Raw genomic sequence first — 21,904 nt, forward strand, 5'->3', positions numbered from 1 at the left:
ATGTAATTGGATTTCTCCCCTTGTTAGTTTGCAATGAAAATGTCATCTATATCGGGGAGGCACTCATTCATCTCGAATTAAATTCGGTCGTCTCTTCGGTGAGCTGTGAAACTATTCACACAGCAGCAGGCAGCTGCAACTGGAGGCTTCTTTGACAATACCCCACACTGCTGTCTGAGTGCAGCTTCCCCAGTCCTGCAGAGCTGGCTTGCTCCCATAGGGTGAGTCAGGGGAGTACTCTGATTCCTGAAAGCTGCAGGTCCGCCCCAAATATATTACCAGGGACCAACATCCTGGACACACATGTACACACACACAAGAGAGAGATAGAGGTGTTCTGCATCTACAGTTTCACTGTAGGCTACTGATTTTACGTGTCCAACAAGAGGTAACTTGAGCCCCCAAAAGAAAAGGATCCAAACTCAGTAGCCAGTTTTGAAAATGTCAGCCACAATGCATTGATTAGTTTACAATGAGGGAAGTACCTGTATACATTTAAAATTAAAGGCTGTTGGTGGCTGAGTACAAGATGTTGTGATTAATAATTCATAATTTTATTAGGCTTTTAGGGAATTTTATATCGCGGCTGTTCTAAGGGAAGTGTGACTTTCATCCACACTAGATGGAGAGCATTACCATTGCAATCCGTAGGGGAATGAATTTGATGGGGATTAGTGGAAATTGCCTTTGTAATACAAAGTCATGAAGTGTTTTTGTATTTTTGCTCAGATACCTTGCTTTAACATCACCATCAGATTACCTTTTGTTATGTTGTCCATTTACAGAGAAACAAAGAGCCAAACTATTTTTTATTATGTGCTTTCACGCACAGCTAAACTTTTGGAATAGACAAAATATAGTAGATTAAGTCTGATTTTCATGAAATTGTACATATGCATTTATCTGGGTATGAAGTAGGTGAAAAATGTGACATATTTGTGACATATTAATTTTGTATGCATTTTATTCATCATTAACAATATCAATAGACTGGGATTGCATTCTAAATACAATATGATTGCCCTCTGGTGGCCAAGTTAATGGCTATAATTTTTCAAACAACACTAACCTACTGAATACAGGGGAAAGTTTGTTTTAAATTTCAAAGCTATTTAATTCACATCCCATTGGGGCCAACTACATGTTGCTTTTTTTTTCTGTCAAGTGATCACTACAATTTTAACATTTAATTATCTTTATCCTCTAAAAATACTCAGCAATTAAAAATATCTAAACGACTTTACATATATATGACAAATATATGATAAACTTTAGTTACAAAGATGAATTTGCAATGAAAAAGCAACTCCAAACAAAAAGGCTGGATTTTAGGGGATTTCAGTGCTAATGGAGTAGAGGGAAACTCTGGAAGAATAAATAGGAATCTCTGTTAGTTGAAACTTGTGGAGTTTGCTCTCCCCTACACTAAGGGAGAAGTGGGGCCCCAAACCAGGGTGGCATTGGTATACAACACAGCTGTCTAATGGGATAGTTTGGCTAACCATCTAAATTCTGAACCTCTTGAAATTTCCTCATTTTTCAATTGGTAGGCTGGTTTGCTGAGTGCATTTGGTTTTGTTCTGTGGAGGCTAGTCTACTACGTGCTCATATGTAGTCTGTCTGAGATTTTATTTTTTTTTTCAGTTCTCTTGTAATGATAGAAGCAGAGTAAGAATAATTTAAAGTGGACAAGAAAATTATTATTTCAGTTTAGCATTAACTGGGTAGTGGAAAACTGTTGGCAGTTCTAAGAGAAGTGTAAGCCTCCTGTCCCAATGTATATTCAACGTATGTGTTTAGTGAAGCATATACAGGTCAGGTTCAGTAATGCTTTCCCTAAATACTTTAAACAGTGAGGAGGATTCTAACTGGGAAATCACAGGAGACCTGTCTACTTCTGTTACTGCTGATCCCGTGCCTGACTTTATTATGTCAATTTTATGACTCATTATCACTCCTGTTGCTGTATAGGTGCAGACCATAGATCATAGGACTCAGTAATGCTTTGTCGTGTGTGTACACAATATATTGTAAATTCTATGTGTGATTATCTGTGTGTTGCTCTGCCTTCCCTTGTCATCTCTCTGCAAGCCAAAATTGTGACAAATAGCTGTCCTTGACCCCTATTTGTTCTTGAAATTTTGAAAATTGAAATTGATCCATAAAAAGTTTTTGGGTCCTCACAATTTCACAAAAGGCTAAACTGAACAGGCTTGAACACTACATGGAACAAACTGGTAAAAATTCCCCCAGAGCATTTTTCAGCACTTTTGCTCAGGACTAAATATGATCACATTAAACTCCTAGAAAGTTGCCAGCATGGTTTATCTGGCCAATATAGATGGAACCTGCAGTATGTGTGGGGCCTGTAGCACAAACAGAGATTGCACATTTTATCCTTCAGATACTTGGAGGTGGAGAGATTGATTTTAAAGCCAAACCCAAAGGGATTTCCAGGAGTAAGAGGGCATCTGCAACAGTTTTAAAAGTAAGTGAAATGTGTGGGCTAAAGGGCTTGACAATATCTCTTTAAGGTTTTCTTTATTTCTGAAGGAGTGGGGGAAAGGGATTAATGTTGTGGTCCTAAACTCTAAACCAGCTTTCCCCATTTCCCTTTTGTTTTTTGTCTGTTAGAAAAGAAGGCAGCAATCTGTTAAGAGGATTAACTCCATCACTTGAGCTCACAGTTGGGGCCCCCCAACGAAGAAGGTCTATCTTTGTGAGTATCCATCTTGGATGCTTTTCTTCTCCATGGAGGTGCAAGCAAAGGGAGACCAGAGGAGATGAACAGGGTCACCACCTTGTCTCTCTGTCCATGTCACATGGTCCCACCAGTTGGTTTCAACTAAGCTGATGCCAAAGGCCTAATTAGATACAGACTGACAAAATATAACCCATCCTTATGTCAATAAACATGTCCCATGTAAAGTTTTCTGATCTAGAAAATGAACTGTTACTGTGAACTCTACACAGGGTAATTTGGACTAAGGAGAAATGGAGTGCCTCTACAAAGCAACATTTGTTACATCAGAACCTAGTAATACCCTCATGGTATTATAAAGCATTGTATTCCTGTGTGGACGGAATTAACCACATTACTAAACTGTGTTATAGTCCTGGAATTTACAAGTCTAGAGCAGCCTAACTGTAGTCTGAACCCATGAACTCAACAGCTGCCAGCTGCTAGCTAGGACTCACAAACCAGTCTCTACACTAAACCTAGCCTAGCCCCACAAACTGCTACCAAACTTTATTCCAACCCAGGTTAACAAGCATCCCCAAACCATATCCTAGCCTGCCATTGCCTACAAATTAGCTCTAAACTAGTCCCAATGTTAACCCTAGCTTGGTCCCAGAAACTTTTGCCAGATCTCACACTCACCTGAGCACCCCCGCTGCCTCCCAACCTTAAACCAGTCACAAGCCCTACCCTAGTTTCAGCCTACAAACTGGTCCCCAATTGGCCCCAAATTCAGTCCCATACCATCCCCAGCCCATGAATTCATCCCAGTTTGAGGCACTTTAACTGCCCAGCAAACCTGGCTTGTGGGTTAGCTTTGTGAAAGTCAGGACAGTCCTTCAGATTTGGAAACAAATGGTCAGTATTTCAGATTTCTGCTAGGCTGTAGCCTGGGCCGTGGCACTGGAACCCTTTTAATAGTAGGGGTGCTGAAAGCCAGCCCCTTTACCCCCATCCGCACCCCCCACCCCAGCTGGGGCCCGGAGCAGTTGTCCTGTCTCAGGGTGGGGTGGGGTCGGACAGAGGTAAGGGGCAAAGTCTGGGGGCGGGTATGGGGCCAGAAGCGGAGTCCCGGGCACAGGGCCTGCAGCCGGGACCCTGCAGCTGGGGTCAGTAGCAGAGACCTGGGAGTGGGGGGCTGGGTGCGGGGCCCCGGACATGGGGCCAGTGGCTAGGGAGCGGGGCCAGCGTCCCAAGAGCAGAGCCCCAGGCTCGGGGACCTGGTCACAGGGCCAGCGGCCAGGAAGCGGGGACCGGTGGCAGCTGGGACCTGAGCCCCGGGCACAGGACCAGGAAGCAGAGTCCAGGGCCTGGGAGCGGGGCCCTGGCATGGAGCCGCAGGCACGGGGCCAGCGGCCGAGGAGCAGGGCTGGCAGCTGGGACCCAAGCCCCAGGCTGGGGAGTAGAGGCCTGGATACTGGGCCAGTGGCTCAGTGTAAAATCTGAGGGTGCTGCAGCACCTCCCGCACCCCTAGTTGCCACGCCACACCTATGCCTGGGGCGTATTGCCCCATATTCCCTTCTCTTTGTGCCAGGGGCACTCGCCATGCCTAGATTTCAGATGCATTGGGATTATTAGAGTTGTTTTGAGCAGGGTGATCAGAGTCATGGTGTGAATGAACATGCAGGCCACGGGAGAGGAGTGTAGCATAAATACTGTGGAGACAGAGGGGTGGATTTCAAAAGAGCTCACTTAATCTCCACAGCCAGTTCAGAGAACTGCAGTTTACTGTGGAGCCTGAAGAGGGGTTTGCTCAGCTCTGGAGAGCCTGTGGCTAGAAGAGAAGCTGGCTGCTCACTCACCTCGCTCAACTAACTTCCTGTGATGTCAGCCCGGAGGAAGCAGCAGTTTGGGTACAAGTCAGTCAGACTGTATGGAGTGAACAGAGAGAGAGAATCGCCTACGTGAGTATGCTATTTCTGTCAGTTTATCGGTAATCTGCTCAGGAAGCCCTACGGCCTCTTCTGCTTTCCCTTCTTCTGCCACCGCCCTCAGGGCTGCTTCTTGCAGGATGTCAAAATTATGTCAAGAAACGTGAGGCAAAGAAGAAGAGTTTCCGAGTACCGTGCAGAGTGACCCAGGCAGTGTCACTTGGATAGTACAGTGTTCCTGCTCATGCTAATTTAAGCCATGTACCTGACCCAGAGGAATCTGTTAGTGCTTTGCCTCTACTTGCCCAGCATATGTGGTCTGATCAGCATGTTCATGTGTCTGTGCATCTATCAGCCCTCCTGGGAATGGCAGAGACTGGCCTTCAGATTCATATGACAAACTGGGTTTCAGGCCATTCTGAACCTGGTCTTGTAGAGGGGAAACGCATTGCTAGCTGTCTCTTTGAAGGGGCGGGGATCCCTATGCACTGTGCACTGTGGTGGTAAGGCATAGCTGCTATGTTGGATCTTGCTCATCCCTGGGCACTGGATGGAAGTTTCTAACTATCCCTTACCGCCCCACCCCCACAAAAAAACCCATAAGTTTGCATTATAGGCACAGGTTCAGGTCAATTCCAGTTTTCAGTTTTCACCCTGTGCTTTGAGCATTGCTAGTTCTAATAGCTTGGAAACCACAAGTGCCAGGTTTTAGAAACTAGATCGCTGGGATAGATGTGTTGTAATGGTCAGTTTTCCTGTCTGTGTTACAGATTTGACTGGTCAGACCAATTTTTAATTTATCAGCAGAAAAGTGTTTGTTAAATTGCAGCACATATTTTTCTGTGCAGAGCCCTCCTGCATGTTTTTCCTAAGGTTCTGCTTCTTAGAGATTTGCTGTTACAAGAGGAAAACCTTATGGTATTTTAGAACCTTTTTCTAACTTGTAAAACAGCTGACTTTATTTCAGTTTCTAAAATTATGTTCATATGACACTTTCAAAAGTAATTTTTGACAGCTTTTCAAAAATATTATTCTCTGGGGATTCCATAGCCATGAAAAAGTATCTTTTTCATTTTCTGGCAGTGGGATTTTTTCTGTGTCCATAAAAAAAATACATTTATAGTGTGGGTAAGTAATAGATAAAACAACAGAGACAGACACACTTATATCTTCCCATTCCCCAAGAGGCTAGATTGTGGCATTTACATCACTACCTTTGGTATGGTGTAATGTGGAGCTGCATCACACCAGGATGTATGCTGGGGAGAAGGTGCCATGATGTCTCTGGGCTTCTCTGTGGGCATATTCCTTAGGATGGAGCAGATTTCACCCCTATTGCATAGGCCCTCCTCTGCAGGCTGGTGAGGAATGTAGGTTGCACCATGACCCCTACCTGCTCCCTACTCCTACCAACCCCTTGTTTTCTGTCTTTGCTCCCTGTTAGGCATTAGGAGTGAACAGTTTCTACACTCCCCAGAGGCCTCTTGGGGGGGCCCTTATGCAGTCGTGCAAAGAGTGGGGGAAACTTCTTGTATGTCCCTCCTTGACTGCACTCACAATATGGCCCAAGATGTTTAACTGGTTTCCCCTGAGCCTCTCTTCCCTCCTGAATCAGTCTGAAGTAGCTAATAATGCTCGGAGGGGAACTACAGGTCCTTTCTCCTGTGTGTTACAGGTGTGACAGGGTGGGTATATTGCGTGAACCTAACGATGGTCCGGATTTTGGCCAATGGAGATATTGTACAGGATGATGACCCCCGGGTGAGAGCAAATGCTCAGCAAAGGGAGAACACCTCCTGGCAGGTAATGAAACAGAAAAGTGTGAAGAAGTGCAGGGTATTTTTGTAATTGCTTAGATTTTTTGCTGAAGGAAATGGATGTGCATCAAGATTTACATCTTCAATGGATGCTTCATAATTAACATTCCCTTTAAGCTGTGTGCATGTGCGGCTGCAGAGCAGTGTGGTACCTACAGCACACCTCCTGTGGCTGGAAGCATGGCCGGTAGCTGGGCCCTCCTTCCAGAACCTGCAGCAGCTCCTCTTTTGTGCCATGTTAAACCTCAAACCAGTAGGGATCAGTAAGGTGTGTGTGTGTGTGTGTGAGAGTGAGTGAGTGAGAGAGAGAGGGAGGAACCAGGATTGCCATTTAGGTAGGGCAGGGGGGTGGCTGTTCATGGAGCCGGCTAGTCCCTGCCACTGGGAGCAGCCTCCAAGGGCTATCAGTGCTGAAATGAGCCTGGCCTGGCAGGGAGCTGTGGTATGGGGGGAGGGGGAGACTGTGCTGTCACTGCTGCTGGGGCAGGAGTGCCTGGTCTATGTGTTCCTGCCCGCTCTGGGCTGCAATGGCAACACCATCCCGGGCACCCTGGTTTGGGAGGCAGGATTTCTTGGGAAGGTTTGGTAGCAGGCTCCCTCAGAGGCTGAGGCTCCTGGGAAGGGCTGGATGTAGAAGCTTATGATGGGAAAGATAGGGGCTCCTGGTTTCCTAAATGTGTGTGTGTGTGTTTTAACTCAAGCTCTTGAAAGTTAATGGGTACTCAGCATGCATGTCTGTCCCAGATGCATGTGTATTACTAACATGTTGTTTTAAAAATCCCTTACACTGTTTAATGCAATATAGTGTAAAAAGATTTTTTTTAAAAAAATCTCAGATTGCTACAAAAATGTAGCTCTCACTGGAATTTGGAACCCACTCAGAGCAAAGAAAATGTAGAGGGAACATTGATCGTAATGTTCTGTCCAGAGGGCTAGGCAAGACAGAGTTGGGAGAAGCAGCATTCCACATTTTACTGCAAAATACTAGAAGAATCTTTGGGGTAGGCAGGGGAAATGACAAGTGCTGTTGTGGGTGCAGAATTTGGGTAGGAATCTGAGTTCACGTTAAGGGCCCAACCACCCCTGACCAAGGAAAAACGCACAGGAGGGGAAAAGATGCTGCACATCATGGTGCGCTGTGACTGCTGGGCTCTGTAATGTGGGTATGTTGGCCTGAAGAATGGATTGACTGTTGAGGCCAGGGATCTGCAGGAAACATTGGTTTAAGCTCTCTAATTCCCAGACATTGGTTCAGGCCAGTTCTAGGGGTGGGTGATCACGGCAGTTGTCTTGGGTGCCAACTCCCAGAGGGCACAGCACTTTTCTGTTTGTTTTGTGTTTTGCTTGGCTGCTCTGGGGATGCAGAAAATGTCTTTCATCCTGGCCAACAAAATGCCCCACGTTATTGCATTGGTTGTCCCTCTGCCAGCCCTCCTAGAACCAGCAACATGGCAGCCTGGCTCTGGGGGAATCTTGTTGCTATCAGCTGTCCTACTGCAGTGGTGCATTGTAAGTCCCTTTGTGGGCAGTTGGTAATGTGCTGGGGGAGCTAATGCTGGTTTGAGCAGCATTGACTCCATCTTGGATTTAAAAAATCTGGTAGTAGTTAGAGGAGTACGATCCTTGGCTCCATCCCCTTCTCTCCTGGCACCCCCTACCCCTCCACCAGTTCCATAAATCCCTGACCATACAGAGTTTGGAAGGGCTTTAGGTTCTCAGGGAAGGAGCTGCTGTTTCCACCTGGCTGGGTTCCCCTACACTTGTGTAAATGGGTGCATGCACCTGGCCCCAGGGGATTTATATACAGGTTGGGTGGGTGAAATTGTGTACTGTGAGGTGTAGCCCAAAAGGTGCAGCCCCTGTAATTGTTCTAATGTACCCTCCTCTCCATTCCTCTCTCCCCACAATTTCAACTTCAGTTTAGAGCGTAAAAGCCAAGCAGTTCCTAAGAAATGTTTGTGAGAGGAGGGGCAGTCAGTTGTGGTGCCTGCTCTCTGCCGCATTGTCTCTCTTGATGACCTCGGGATGATATTTTACTCTGAATTAAATAAATAGGAATGTTTCTGAAATTTTTGCCTTGTTCTTTCCTTCAGCTTCCACCCTTCTGTGAGTCTGATTCAGCGGGCTGAATTCCTTCTCTCTCTTGTTATGTTTGCAGGAGTTTTTCAACGTGGTGCCTAATGCAGGCCATGCTCGACCGCAGCAGCAGGCTGCCAGGCCTGGGGGGCGCTCTCCATTTTCAAAACTGAACCAGCAGCTAGTGAACATGGGATTCCCCATCTGGAACCTCGGGAACCAGGTGGTGGAGCCGGTGATGTCCATCCTGCTGCTCTTCCTGCTCATGATGGTGGGCGTGCGTGGCCTCCTCTTGGTGGGCCTTATCTACGTGGTCTCACACCTGAGCCAGCGGTGACAGTGCCCTCCCACTGGCCACCAATGCTTCCTGCTTGGTGAAAGAAAGACCAAGTTTCCTTGTCAGGCATGGGTGTGTTTGTGAGTGTGTTCCCCTACTGAGAGTGTATATATGTGTGTATTTTTGTGCAGGTGCACAGCTATGTATCCTGAAAGTGTCTGTGTGTAGTGTTCAAGGGGAAATGAAGTGTGGAGTTGGGATGCCCAAAGGCACAATCCCCAGGTGTAGCATTTTTTCTCACGTTAAGCTGCTCCTTTCTGAGAGTTGCCAAGTGAGGCTTGGCTTGCCCAGGAGCTTCAGCCACCAGCTAGAGAGGTCATGCCAGAAGCCCAAACTTTGGTGCAGCTATAGAAAGGGTCTGGCGTGTCATGTTGTGTCATCCAGCACTTATCAGATACAGTGCCTAGACCTGAGAGGAAATGAAATGGGAGCTTAATTTTCATCTGCAGGTGTGAAGGGCAGCAGAGGTTTCCGAGGAGCAATAAAATAAACACGAATGAATGTGAGACAATTTGAAAATGGCCTGGTGAAGGCAGGGTTTGCTTTGTAATTACTAATCTGATTTTAGAGGTGTATTGGAAGGGAAGTTTAAATTAAAAGAAGAGATATTAATGGGTTTGAGCTGACAGCACAGTATATGCTACGTCTTAAACATATAGGATTGGAGAGCTGTTATAAGGGGCTAAAGGGGGACATTAAAATAGAAAGTGAGGAGACCAGAAAAGAGTTTGAAGACGATTAAAACAGGGAAGAAAAAAAGTGTCTGTAAAACAGGTGATGTCACCTGTACTTTTGTCTTGCCTGGGTTGTCCGGGATATCTGTGTTTGAACAAGAACTTTCTCCGGGACGTTGTCACTGTGGGTGATACCTTATCCCTGCTGCAGGGAGAATGATTCCAACATTGAGTAGCTGGGGAAATTGGGCTTGGAAATGTATGGATGGAGGAACCAATTTTTAAACAATACAGTCCTTAATAATTTGCAGAAGTGGAAATTAAACATATCTGCTAAAAACACATTAGAGAGGGGTTGTATTAGGTGTGGTGTTTTTTAAAACTTTATTCAATCCTTCTTTAAGGCCAAGAAACATAAGAACTTTCATCTTGATGAGCTGAGAATCAGTGAGCAATATTTCTCCTCTGTCTTATAAATAGGACTGGGCCTCAACAAAAACAGCAGATCCAGACTTTGGGGGAAGTTTACATCCCAACTGGATCCAAACTTCAGGCCTGTCATTATAGTGGGCCAAACCAGACCACAGAATTTAAATTACCCTGCCCCTCCCCCCCACATTTGTGGAAGTTTGAATTCAGGTCCAAATACAGATCTGAATTGTGATGTGGGACCATATTGGCTTATAACAGCTTTACTCTGTGTGTGTGTGTGTGTGTGTGTGTGTGTGTGTGTTGGGGTGGAGAAGCCTTACTGAAAACTTGTGTAGCATGCATAGACAAAGTGGTTCTTGTTTTTGTTCAATAAACTGAGTGAAGGAAATTGTGCATCACAAATTGATTGTAAATTTCTGCGTTCCCCAATGGAGTGTAAAAATGCCAAGAGCAACACCTCAAATTCTCCTCTGGTTCCTGTGATAACAAGAACCTTCTGCTAAAACAAGGAGAAAAAAACCGGTAACATGTTTTATTATAAAATTGAAATTCTTCTGTAACGCTAGTACATAAATCTCTTTCCAAACTGCCTGTTTTCTGAATTTCTTGCTGTTCTTGTGCCAGTGGTCAGCATGCCAGAGCTGGTGAAAGTCAGTGATAGCTTCCCAAGCGGAGCCCCCACAAATCCCAAGTGCTGGAAAATCTGGGAAGACACAGCTATGCTTTTAACTGGTGTATTGATTAAATACAACCCGACAAACGAACTGACTAGCTCAGGGGATTGGAATAGCAAGCCTGTCACTCAGATGCGGTCTAAGAGTCTCACAGATAAAGTCTTGAGCCTGAATCTCACTGAGACTGTCTAGTGACCCAGGCTAGCTGTGTGGGCTGGTGCACTATCATCATGTTGTATTGCATTGTGCTGATGTTTTGGCAGGTTGCTTTGCTTAGGCTGAGGTTCTCAGTCACCCCTTCTAAAACTGAAGCCATCTTTAACTGCAGAGCTCTGGCATTAACTGAAATTTGTTACCTTCTGATGGTCATTTGGTGGCCTATATAAAATGATGTGATGATCTCAGCTCAGTTCCCGATGAACAACTGTCTAACTTCATCGTAACTGGCACTTATGCTGAGCGTTTCAGCATAGAGATCAAGGACTGAATGGCATTCTAGGACTGAACCATGCATCCCTGGAGGGAATCCCTCCAAAGCCAACCTGAGGCATATTGGCAGGTTAGTGCTGAGGTGCCGGACTTGCATGGAGAGTGGGCTAATTTGGGATACCAAGTCATTACATTGTGTAGAGATGGCAGGGCTGACTGGCTTCATGTACCCCCTTGAACCCAAGTCAGTCTCCCCAGTGGAAAACCAGCATAGGGGACTGATCCCATGGGATTCTCTGGGGTTTTTCTTGTCTGCATCACCAGCTCTTCCACAGGGAGGCAGAACATCTGAGAGGGACTCTGACAGAGATGGGACTTCAACGCTGGGGGCTCCCCATTGTGAGCTCGAGTGACGGAACTAATCCGGTTAGTAAATCGTTCCTGCTCTTTCCACAGAAGAGAAGCTCCTTGTGAAAAGAAACAATAAGGGTGAGCATAAGGGATTTGGGTGCTTCTACAACGGACGTGTTAATCACCAGACCTAATCTCCTAAACGACTGTGTTCCCGTGTCAGGTTGAATTTGAAGCCTGGATGCTCAGAGTGAGTTTGAGGGCTAGTGTAGTAGGCTCCATTCAGGCAGGAACTTAATGTATCCTAAAAACTGATTAATTGAAATGAATTAAACCCTGTTAATACCTTCTCCAGCCTGGTTGCTTTTATTTTCTTTTGTTACTATTCCATAGCAGCTCCAGTCCTAAACTTTGCACAATACTAGGCTGCTATGTCATTTTAACTTAAGGTAATTTGTCTCCTATATCTCAACAGGCTTTAAGGTTTTGTTGCTGCTGAGGATGGTATGTTTTGTAACCTGGACACGCATCCTTCCCCAGCATCCCAGAATTATGTTAAGGGATACTATGCTAGTGGAGGTTTAACGAGGCTATTCTCTGCATTCCAATATCTCAATCAAGTGCTACAAACATTATGTAGCTGATGTTTAGTGAACCATAATCCACATTAACACAATTCTAAGAGATATTGGGCTTGTAGCAGGCAGGTTAATAAGTGTGACAATTTTGTGATAATTTACATGGATAAGAGTTTGTGAAAGATGAAGCAAGCTCCTAGACCAAGGTCAGAGCTTCTTAACACCTTCAACAGAAGAAAAAGGCCATGACTTGCATTGGCTTGCATTTGTACAAAATCAGTAGAGAAATATCTTTTAGGATCTTTCAATGTCTTGAAGATTTATTTTGATTCATATAGAGTACAATAACAAAGGGGTTGTTGGCCATGCCAGTCTTAAATCCTGGAAAACTCCCTTTCCAAGACTAGGTAAGTGGATGATGGTGAATGTGCATGTCAAGGGAATGTGTCTATGTATTTGTGTGTATGTGTGTGTGTTAAGCACACGTCAGGTATGTGTCTCAGGCACACCTGTCTTGCAGGATTGTATTCATGCATGCCTGACGTGCTAATTTTACGTGTCTTCTGCAGGGTCACTCAGCTATTTCCGATATGTGAATGTATGTCAGTTGTGCATGTCTTTGCTGGTGCTTGCCAGACACATATGCCTTCATGTTGGAGCTCTCGGCACCAATTTTGAACATATTAACATATTAATATAATTAATTAACATGCAATTAATTAGTTGATTAATTAACATAACTGTTAAGCTTTAACTCTAAGTAGACCTGAAACACTCGTGGGAGAGGTGAGAGGGATGGAGGGTTTTGACTGGAATTTTGGAATTTGCACCCTTCTCACATAAGGGCTCCTTTTTCTGCTGGATCTTTTAGCTGAGCTTTCTCTTTTGGGGTGTTCTTATAAACACATTCATTCAGCCATGGCCTTCAGCTTCCTTTTCGGCTTCCCAGCTACTTTGTGTAGTTTGGAGGGTTGCTATTTCTCAGATGGTTAAGGGATGGGCTGAGAAGCGTAATGGATGTGGGTAACAGAGGAAGCAAGTCAGCCCTGTGGGACGGGAGCTGCGCTTATAGAGTAGCATGGGGTATTGTCAGGGAAGCCTCCAGTTGCAGCTGCCTGCTGCAGTGTGAATAGTTTCACAGCTCACCGAAGAGACGACTGAATTTAATTCAAGATGAATGGGCACCTCCCCAATATAGATGACATTTTCATTGCAAACTAACAAAGGGAGAAATCCAATTACATCACAAAGGGGCTCCCTAATAGGCCATGCAGCCTGTGTGTGCGGTGGGGCTAGAGACTTCTGCGCCACAACAATCCATTGCAGAGGGAAGCCATGCAAGCCATCCATCAGCCACACAAAGCAGGGGGAAAGAAACACTCACCCAACCTTTGTGTGTGCGGGACTAAAAGAGCATCATTCGAAAGTCCAAGAGACACAGAGATTGAGTGAGCGGCCTTTAGTGGGGAAGGGGTTTAGAGCGTCCTTTCCAACCAAGCAGTTCATGTGCGTGCAAGTGTGTTTACATTTTAGCCCCTGTTTTGTGAGTCCTTAAATGTGGGGTTCAGGAATCTAGGCTCTAAAACTCTCTCCCCCTCCTTTTGCTCTTAAGTTTCTTCCCTCCTTTCTCCCTCCCAAGCGAGCAACTGGAATCCTGGTGTCAGCAGCCAGGACTGAACTGAAGTCCAAGGAGCTGCATCTGTTTATGTCATGGTTGCATTTGGCCTTTTGTTTCTTTCCTCTCCTTCTTTCACCCTTTCGCCCCCTTTTTCCCTTGCAGTCTTTTCCCCCTTGAGAATCTCTCATCTATGCTATTTTATTTGAGTTATTATATTGTACCCATCACCCTCTTATATACTCCCTCTCCTCCCCTGTCCCCCATCCTTGCAACAAAATCCATAAATCCTCATTCAGTTTTTGTCAGCAGGTAAAAAATACCTGGTAGCAGGTCACTGAAATAAAAGGATGAATGCAACTTGAGAGAGAGAGAGGGGAAGTCTGGCTGTTGCACAAAGACTCTAATTGCAACACCTGTAACCTGCTTTTAGGTCCACGGGTAATGAAAGACTTTACATACATCTTGGAAGTTAATTGGTATGTAAAGTCCCATGATAAAACCAAGAATTCTTCTATGAGCTGGGGACATATCAGTTGGAAGCGACAGAGGAGGAGAAAGACTTGGCTGTACTGGTTGACCACAGGATGACTATGAGCCGCCAATGTGATGTGGCTGTGAAAAAGGCTAATGCAGTCTAAGGATGCATCAGGTGAAGTATTTCCAGCAGATATAGGGAAGTGTTATTACCATTATGCAAAGCACTGCTAAGACCCCATCTGGAATACTGTGTGGAGTTCCGGTCTCCCATGTTTAAGAAAGATGAATTCAAACTGGAACAGGTGCAGAGAAGGGCTACTAGGATGATAAGAGGAATGGAAAGCCTACCTTATGAGTGGAGATTCAAGGAGCTTGTCTTGTTTAGTCTGACCTAGTGAAGGGGGAGGGTAGACATGACTGCTTTCTATACATACATCAGAGGGATAAATACCAGGCAGGGAGAGGAGTTATTTAAGTTAAGCACCACAAGAACAAATAGTTATAAACTGGTCATCATCAAGTTTAGGCTTGAAATTAGATGAAGGTTTCTAACCATCAGAGGAGTGAAGTTCTGGAACAGTTTTCTAAGGGGAGCAATGAGGACAACAAAACCTAACTGGCTTCAGGACTGAGCGTGGTAAGTTTATGGAGGGGATGGTATGATGAGACTGCCTACAATGGCATGTGGCCCATCTGAGACTGCTCATAGCAAATATCCGCAATGGCTGGTGATTGGGCACTAGATGGGGAGGGCTCTGAGTCACTACAGTGAATTCTTTCCCAGGTGTGTGGCTGGTGGGTTTTGACAACATACTCTAGATCCAGCTGATCTCCATAATTGGGGTCAGGAAGGAATTTCCCCCCAGGTAGAGATGCTATGCTTTTCCTTTACCTTCCTCTGCAGCATGGGGCACAGGTCACTAGCAGGTTTAAACTAGAGTAAATGGTAGATAAATTCTCAGTAACTTGAAGTCTTTGGATCATGAGTTGAGGATTTCAGTAGCTCAGACAGAGGTTAGGGGTCTATTACAGGAATGGATGGGTGAGGTTCTGTGGCCTGCAATGTGCAGGAGGTCAGACTAGATGATCACTATGGTCCCTTCTGGCCTTAAAGTCTATGAGGATATGTCAGATGAACATGCCTAGGTAGAAGCATTTTTTTCTCTTTAATAAACAAAAAGGGAAAATTTGCTGCTTATAGAAGTGAGGGACAAGTAGGACTGCTAGAACAAAGCTCAGTGCAGCAGGTATTGTGTAAGCTTATCCTGATCTCAATTCTTACCTGTAATGACTTTTACTATTGTAAACCTGAGCATCTCCTGAGCACAGACTGCCAATCCTACTGAGTGGTGTAATGAAGTTTTGTCAAAACAGAACCATTTGCTGTAGGGTGTGGATCTGATGATTGTCCCCTGACCATCATTAAATTAATATTAAAATTAAATAAATAAAACATTAAAATAGGAATATTAAAGAATCACTGGAGATCTGTGGATTTCCCCCAGAACTCTTTAAAATCATTGGCCTTCTAGATCCATAGGGATAATTGAACTGGGGACACCTTTGGCTTGAGCCTAGTAGAAGGAGAGTGGAAACCAGAACTGGATATGATTAGAAAAGAGATGGGGAAATCGGCATCCTTCTCTCTAGATTTGGGACAGAACTGACTACACAATCCAGATGCAGTGCAGATGCTTCCTATAAAATCAAACGGAATTTTTGGTTAGTGTTTTGATACCTAGCATCAGTTCTGAAGCTGTGCCATGTGAATGCTATGTGAGTTATAGATGGAAAAGACCTGTTCAATGATCTAGTCCACCCTCTTTTTCCAAAAATCCTCCAAGAGAAAGGGTAACATTTTAAAAAGCTCCTAAGTGACTTAGAAGCCTTAGTCCCATTGACTTTCAGTGAGAATTAGACCCCTAAAGTGCCCAAGTAATTTTGGAAAACAGGATTCAGTCTCCTAAATCACTTAGGCACTTGAAAATTTTACCCTTGATGTATTAGATTGTAAATCGATACTGCACTTGCTCACTCACCAGGCCAGAAAGGAATGCAGAGAAAATGGAAATGGAAAAAATCTGGTTCCGACTTGATTCTGGACATAGGATATGGGCACCGAGCGCTTACATGACTTTGGTAACCAGGGAGAAAAGTAGCACTCCTGAGCCATTTCTTCTTTGTGGGTCAAGAGTCAGGGAAAGAGAAACAGAACAGTAAGGACTGAGGCCCAGATCCTCAAAGGGATTTAGGGGCCTAACTACCTCTCTGGGGAGAAGATGAGAGAACAAATACCACATGACTGATGTGTATCACATTACTTAGCATACTTCTGGAAGGCACTCAGCAACTATAGTGATAGGATTGCCAGCCGTGTATTTCAGAAATATGGGGCAGACCTCAGATGTTCCCAGTCTTAACTTGAACCTCTGGGGGAGAGTCTTTTCTCTGCCCCCTTCCTTCCAAGGGGTTCTCTCTCTTCAAAACCCAGGCCTGTGGTGCCTGTTCATGTTCTGTTTGGGTGCTGGTAGCTGAGTCAGAGGCTGATGTTGATGGTCTCCGCCTATGGCAGTGCTGTGCACCGCCAAGGATCAGGACTGAAAGAAGGGATGTGGCCTGGAGGAAGACAGCAGCTGAAGGAGGCTTCGCTGCAACCACCAGGGGTACCATTAAAGATTTCAATGGGAGGGGCAACTTTCAGAGGGGCGGCCAGACCAAATTTGGGTGGCATTGCCATCCTGCGCACCAGGTCAAGCGGCCAACTTTACAAAGTGAAGTGCCAGAGCACGGCTCCGTCCTGGATTTCAGACTCCAGCATGATTACCCAGACTGCTCCAGCAGCACGACACTCCTGGTTGGAACATAGGATACAAGGCGTCCCACCCTGATTTAGTATGGAACAGGCAATCTTTTATTTAAATAAGGACGTCTGTTGTAATCTGAGACTTGGCAACCCTGTATGAGCACAGTATAAGAACCTATATATACTAGAACAGGACTTCCACTGATTTCTGATTCACTGTCCTTTGGAGCATGATGAACCCAATGTGATGGGCTGGCTGGCAGAAAACATTGAGTCAGAGCGCCACCTGGTGGATCATGGAGATTTCAGTACATTTCATGCAATTTGTTGTATAATTTGAATGAAAGAGTGCAAAAACGCGACTATTCTGTCCCTTTAAAATAGGTTTTATGTAGAGCCGCATCTCCTTCTTCTTATCCCATCAACTGGGATCAAGTCACTGTGCAAGTACATGCCAAAGTGGTCCATTTCCTTACCATCGTCTTTGATGCAATCCATCCATCACTTCCTTGGTTGTCTTTGGGTCTCTTTCCTACCATCTTCTCCTGCCATTCTATCATCACCAGGTCCTCTTCAGGTACCCGAACCACTGGAATTATGTTTCATGGATTTTGTCAGCCACATTTCAGACTTTGACTTCCAGCCTAATACTTTTATTATGACAGCTGTCTCTTATTGCAACTCCTATTATGGCACAAAGACATCACAAACACCTACAGGCCTTGAGCCTGCTGTCTCTATTACCCATGCTTCTGCTCCATACAGCTTTGTGGGAAGCACCATTTTCCTATAGAGTTGGATTTTAGTGACATATGTTGTCATACAAAACCCCTGAAATCTTATTCCACAATCTTTCAGCATGTTTAAGCTGGATCGTATCTCACATTCAAGCTTGCCATTTTCTGTGACTCAGCAACCAAGGCTCTTGAACTGGTCAGTCTGGTTTAGTCTCAGTCATTTAGTCTCTATGTTCGCTTTCCTTGTGACACCTTTACTGATCCACATGTCCTCAGTCCTAGTCATGCTCACTTTCAACCCACTCCAGTTGAGTCAGTAATATTACTGGTTTACAGTATCCTCTAGACCTTTGCTTGAGGATGTCATATTGCTATGTCATCTGCATACAGGAGCTTCTCACTTTTTCCCATTGGGATCTTCCTGCTGACATAGTCAATGAATATGAGCCATAGCCGTGGATTTAGAGCCGACCTCTTGTGCAGTCTGACTTTCACTTCAAAGTGAGCCCTATCTTATTGTTACATAGAAATGCTGTGCAGCGTAGAGACCATATTAGAATATATTCATTTCCTGGGGGATGATTTCTTACATTGTGGTCCCTCGGTAATCTCTTCATCTGTTTGTAATCTAATCTATTTCTAATGCACCCATCCCTCTGCTAGCTGAACACAAAGAACAAAGTGAAGAGAAGCACATTCTCCCCCTATAACTCCATATTATGAGTTCTATTTCTGTTACTTATTGGGAAGATTTTATTTCCCCAGGATTTTATTTCCCCACTGCTGAGATATTCTTTTCTAAGATGTTGGTCTTTATCAAACATCTATGTGTGATCCTGAAACATGCTCCTCAGTGCTGCACTATTACACTTACTAACTTGCGCCTGAGAACTGGTTGAAGCGAGCAGTGGGTATTGTATTATTATTTTTATATCACCAGCCCCTGTCTGGAATGCTCCTGCTAACAAGGATTGTATTACTGGCTCAGATATTGGGTATTAGCAGCTATGTGTGGTGGTCCATTTGCTGGGACACTGGCCTAGGAGTTGGGAGACCTGGGTTTTATTCCCTGCTTTGCCACAGACTTCCTGTGTGACTCTTAGCAAGTCACTTAGCAGCTCTGTGCCTCAGTTCCCTATCTGTAAAATAGGGATAATAGCACTGCCCTAACTCACAGGGGTGTTATGAGGATAAATATATTAAAGATTGTGAGGTGCTCTGATTCTACAGTCATAGGGACCATATAAATACCTAGATTGATCACAATTTATTTCTGTTTGTGTTTCTTCTTTCACGTTGTGTCTTACCAGTACTTTATGTGATGCATTGGGCTGGGTCCTCAGGTGCTGTAAATTGGCAGAGATCCATTGTCTTGTGTTCATTATGAATACCATGGTCTCTATCAATAGTATTAATTTAAAGAGGGCTGATGAACATGCATTTTCCATTTACTACCAATAGGTGGTGCTAGCCTCTCAGCTGCTGACTTGTGCTTGTTCAGTGAAGGCACAATTTCAGAGCAAGAAAAGGGTTCCCTCATATTGCCCCAAAGGTGACACTCCTAAATGAAGCAGAGTGACAAAGGGTCTCACGATCATACAATCCTGCATAGAATAAGCCTCCCTTGGGATTCAAGGGCGGTTGGAATGACCCAGGCTCCTTGGAACCTGCAGTCCAGTGAGCAATTAAAATAATTTATCAACCTCCTTCTTGCTGTGGTTTCACTGCTGAAAAGTGATGGTTTATGGCACCAGCAGGATGGGGGTCCAGTGTCAGGCTATAAGAAGCTTCCATCCTGCTCCAATACCAGTTTATTCTTGCTTTACAGTTGATCTTTTCATCACTAAAGTTCTTCTGCTGGCTTGTTTCTGTGACCTGGGCTCCTTGAGGAGCTTCAGTGCATGCCTTCCAGCTGCCTCTCTGAGTGGGACTGAGGCCAAGAGGGAGAAGGTGCTACCGTCTCTCTAAGGGTGTGAGCTGAGCCAGGAGCAGCAGCCTCAGCCCCTTGTCCTGACTGGAGTTTGAGCAATGCCCCAACACTAACCTGCTGATCTCTGTGTTGAGGGATGACTGCTGCAACATGCAGTGCTTTTGGGAGATTCTGCAGGGGCTGAACTACCAAGTTATCACTGACAAGTAAGATACAGGTTGGACTATAGAGACAGACCTGAGCACGCAGGTCTGAACTTTGCCAAAGATTTTCTCCATTCTTTTCTCTTGTCTTGACATCCATTCTTCTGTGTTTCTTGGGCTCTCTTCCATTTCCCTTGTTTTCTGGGTTGAGGCAGTAAGAGACATGTCCTAAGGAATTTCCATGTTAGCAGAGGTGGAGACTAGGCACAATTGACTGGCCATGAGCCTCAGCCCAAACCTTGAACTAAAACAAACCCGGGCCCAGAGCCTTTTCATGGGAGGTTTCAAAAGGCTTCCTCTTCCACCGATCCTTGCCTCCTTTGGTGAAATCTGGTTGGAGGTCTCAGCATGTCTGGTTGACTGCAGGGCTGGCTTCAAATCATTCTCACATCTGAGGCTGGGGGTGGCGTGACAATGAATTACAGGGTGCCTCTGGTCCAGGGCAGCCCTAGTGCAGTGGTTGTTTGAATAAAGCAATTGGCCAGAGGATAGCAGGGAGACAGCAAGACCTGTACCCTCTTTTCCCTCAATGAACTATCAGCAAGGTCTGCTAGGAAGGTGAGAGGAGGGTGATGGGAAGCAAAGGTAGAATTGGAGAAGGTAAAAGAAACTCATTAGACTTAGAGGAAGATGAGCTGGATGAGCCTTGGAGAATAAAGGAGATAAAAGAGCAGCATAACTAAATGAGGATATGTCTACATTGCAGCTGGGAGCGTGTTTCCCAGTGTGGGTAGACAACCAGGTGGTAGTGCTGGTGGAACTACTCAACGAAAAGTACCAGTGTGGGTGCAGCGTCTCAGGCTAGCCCCCCGCATACACACCCAGGGCGTGGGGGTTTGTACTTGGGCCGCTAGCCTGAGCCACTGCCTCTGCTGCTGGCTACTGCCTCTGCTGCAGCCATGCTACTATCTGAAACACACTAGCTTGAGCAGAGCACATGCATGTTCGGCTATCTACACTGGGAAGGATGCTCCCAGCTGCTGTGTAGACATACCTATAGAGTGCAAACTCCCCCCTGCATTAGAGACAGGTCTTATTCTGTTTCTCCAGCATCCTGCACACCAGGGCGGTATAGATAGTAAGAAATAAATAATTCAATTGGACTTGGAATCCTTCTTCAGTTCATCTATCACCTGCAAAAACAGATGATGCTATTCTCCTCCAGGATTGCACTGCTTTAGAGCTGGTGTGGGAAAGGACAGGCTGGGCAGACTCAGCACTGAGTCATCCAAATCACTCTGAACATTATTACTTCCTGATTATATTAAGGATGCACCCAGAGGCACTACTCTGTATCAAAGCTGCATTGGGCCAGGCAAACACACATGAAGACAGGAGTGTCTGCCCCAAAGAGTTTACATTCTACAAAAATGAGCTGACTATCCTTCAAGGGTCAAGTCAAATTTTCCTTGCCCCCTCCATGGTATGGGAGAGACATAAAACACCCCTCATGGGCTGCTTCTGGATGGGACAATGACAATTTTTTCTTTATTATACACAAATTTTTGTTTGCCTCATGATATGGAATGATGAAACTGCCAGAAGAACTATTCTGGACCACTTCCCAATGTCTCCTCAGACCATTTATGAGCTACATGTCACAGGCAGTCAGCATAACCCATGCATTTTGTGTATCCACGTCTAATGGCTGGTGCACAAATGATACGAGTCCACTACGGCTACCAGCTAAAGGATACTTTTAGCAGACACTGCAGAGCTGATGTTTTTGTGGGATCATGTTCAATCTGTAATAATGACTGCCAACAGTCATTACAGCAATCCAGAATGTAATACTAATCACACTTTTCTCAAGCCAACAGTTTATGCTCCATCAGAGGTGCTGGCCAGATGTATGATATTAAAGCTTTAGGGCTGGAGTCTCCTACTTATGGCAGTGTAAATCAGCTGTATCTCACCTGAAGTCAGGGGAGTCACACCTAGTAGAACTGGTATTAACCAGGGGAGAAGCTGGTTCACTGTATCTTCACTGCACAAGTACAACTACTTTGTTAATGTGCAGTAACTTGTAGAGGTTGCTCCCCACTTTCAACGATCAAGCCACGGCTGTTGTATATGTTGGCATGACAAGACAGAGGTCATGTGAAACCGTCTGCCAAGCAGGATGCAGGATTTATTTGTCATAATTAATAGGTAAT

At 45.0% G+C, this 21,904-nt stretch overlaps 1 protein-coding gene across 2 annotated transcripts; it reads left to right on the forward strand.

Annotated features, from left to right (window-relative positions):
- The first annotated feature begins 2,634 nt into the window (after window positions 1-2,634).
- Window positions 2,635-10,537, forward strand: FAM241B (family with sequence similarity 241 member B). 2 transcript variants are annotated; one of them, XM_038410041.2, is made up of 4 exons: window positions 2,635-2,719; window positions 4,447-4,645; window positions 6,288-6,415; window positions 8,588-10,537. In XM_038410041.2, exons 3-4 carry the CDS (start codon window positions 6,323-6,325, stop codon window positions 8,840-8,842), a joined length of 348 nt encoding a protein of 115 aa, XP_038265969.1. In that variant the 5' UTR covers window positions 2,635-2,719; window positions 4,447-4,645; window positions 6,288-6,322; the 3' UTR covers window positions 8,843-10,537. The 2 variants fall into 2 exon arrangements, with proteins under 2 accessions (XP_038265969.1, XP_043375282.1); XM_043519347.1 differs by lacking the exon at window positions 2,635-2,719 and adding an exon at window positions 3,343-3,765.
- The last annotated feature ends 11,367 nt before the right edge of the window (window positions 10,538-21,904 follow it).

Source organism: Dermochelys coriacea, chromosome 7 (genome assembly GCF_009764565.3).
Source record: "Dermochelys coriacea isolate rDerCor1 chromosome 7, rDerCor1.pri.v4, whole genome shotgun sequence".
NCBI classification, from domain to species: Eukaryota; Metazoa; Chordata; order Testudines; family Dermochelyidae; genus Dermochelys; species Dermochelys coriacea.

Excerpts from the sequence above, each read along its gene's own strand:
- FAM241B (XM_038410041.2), top strand. The coding sequence starts at position 6,323 with ATGGTCCGGATTTTGGCCAATGGAGATATTGTACAGGATGATGACCCC. Across the intron at positions 6,416-8,587 it reads GGGAGAACACCTCCTGGCAG|GAGTTTTTCAACGTGGTGCC; the intron begins GTAATGAAACAG and ends TTATGTTTGCAG.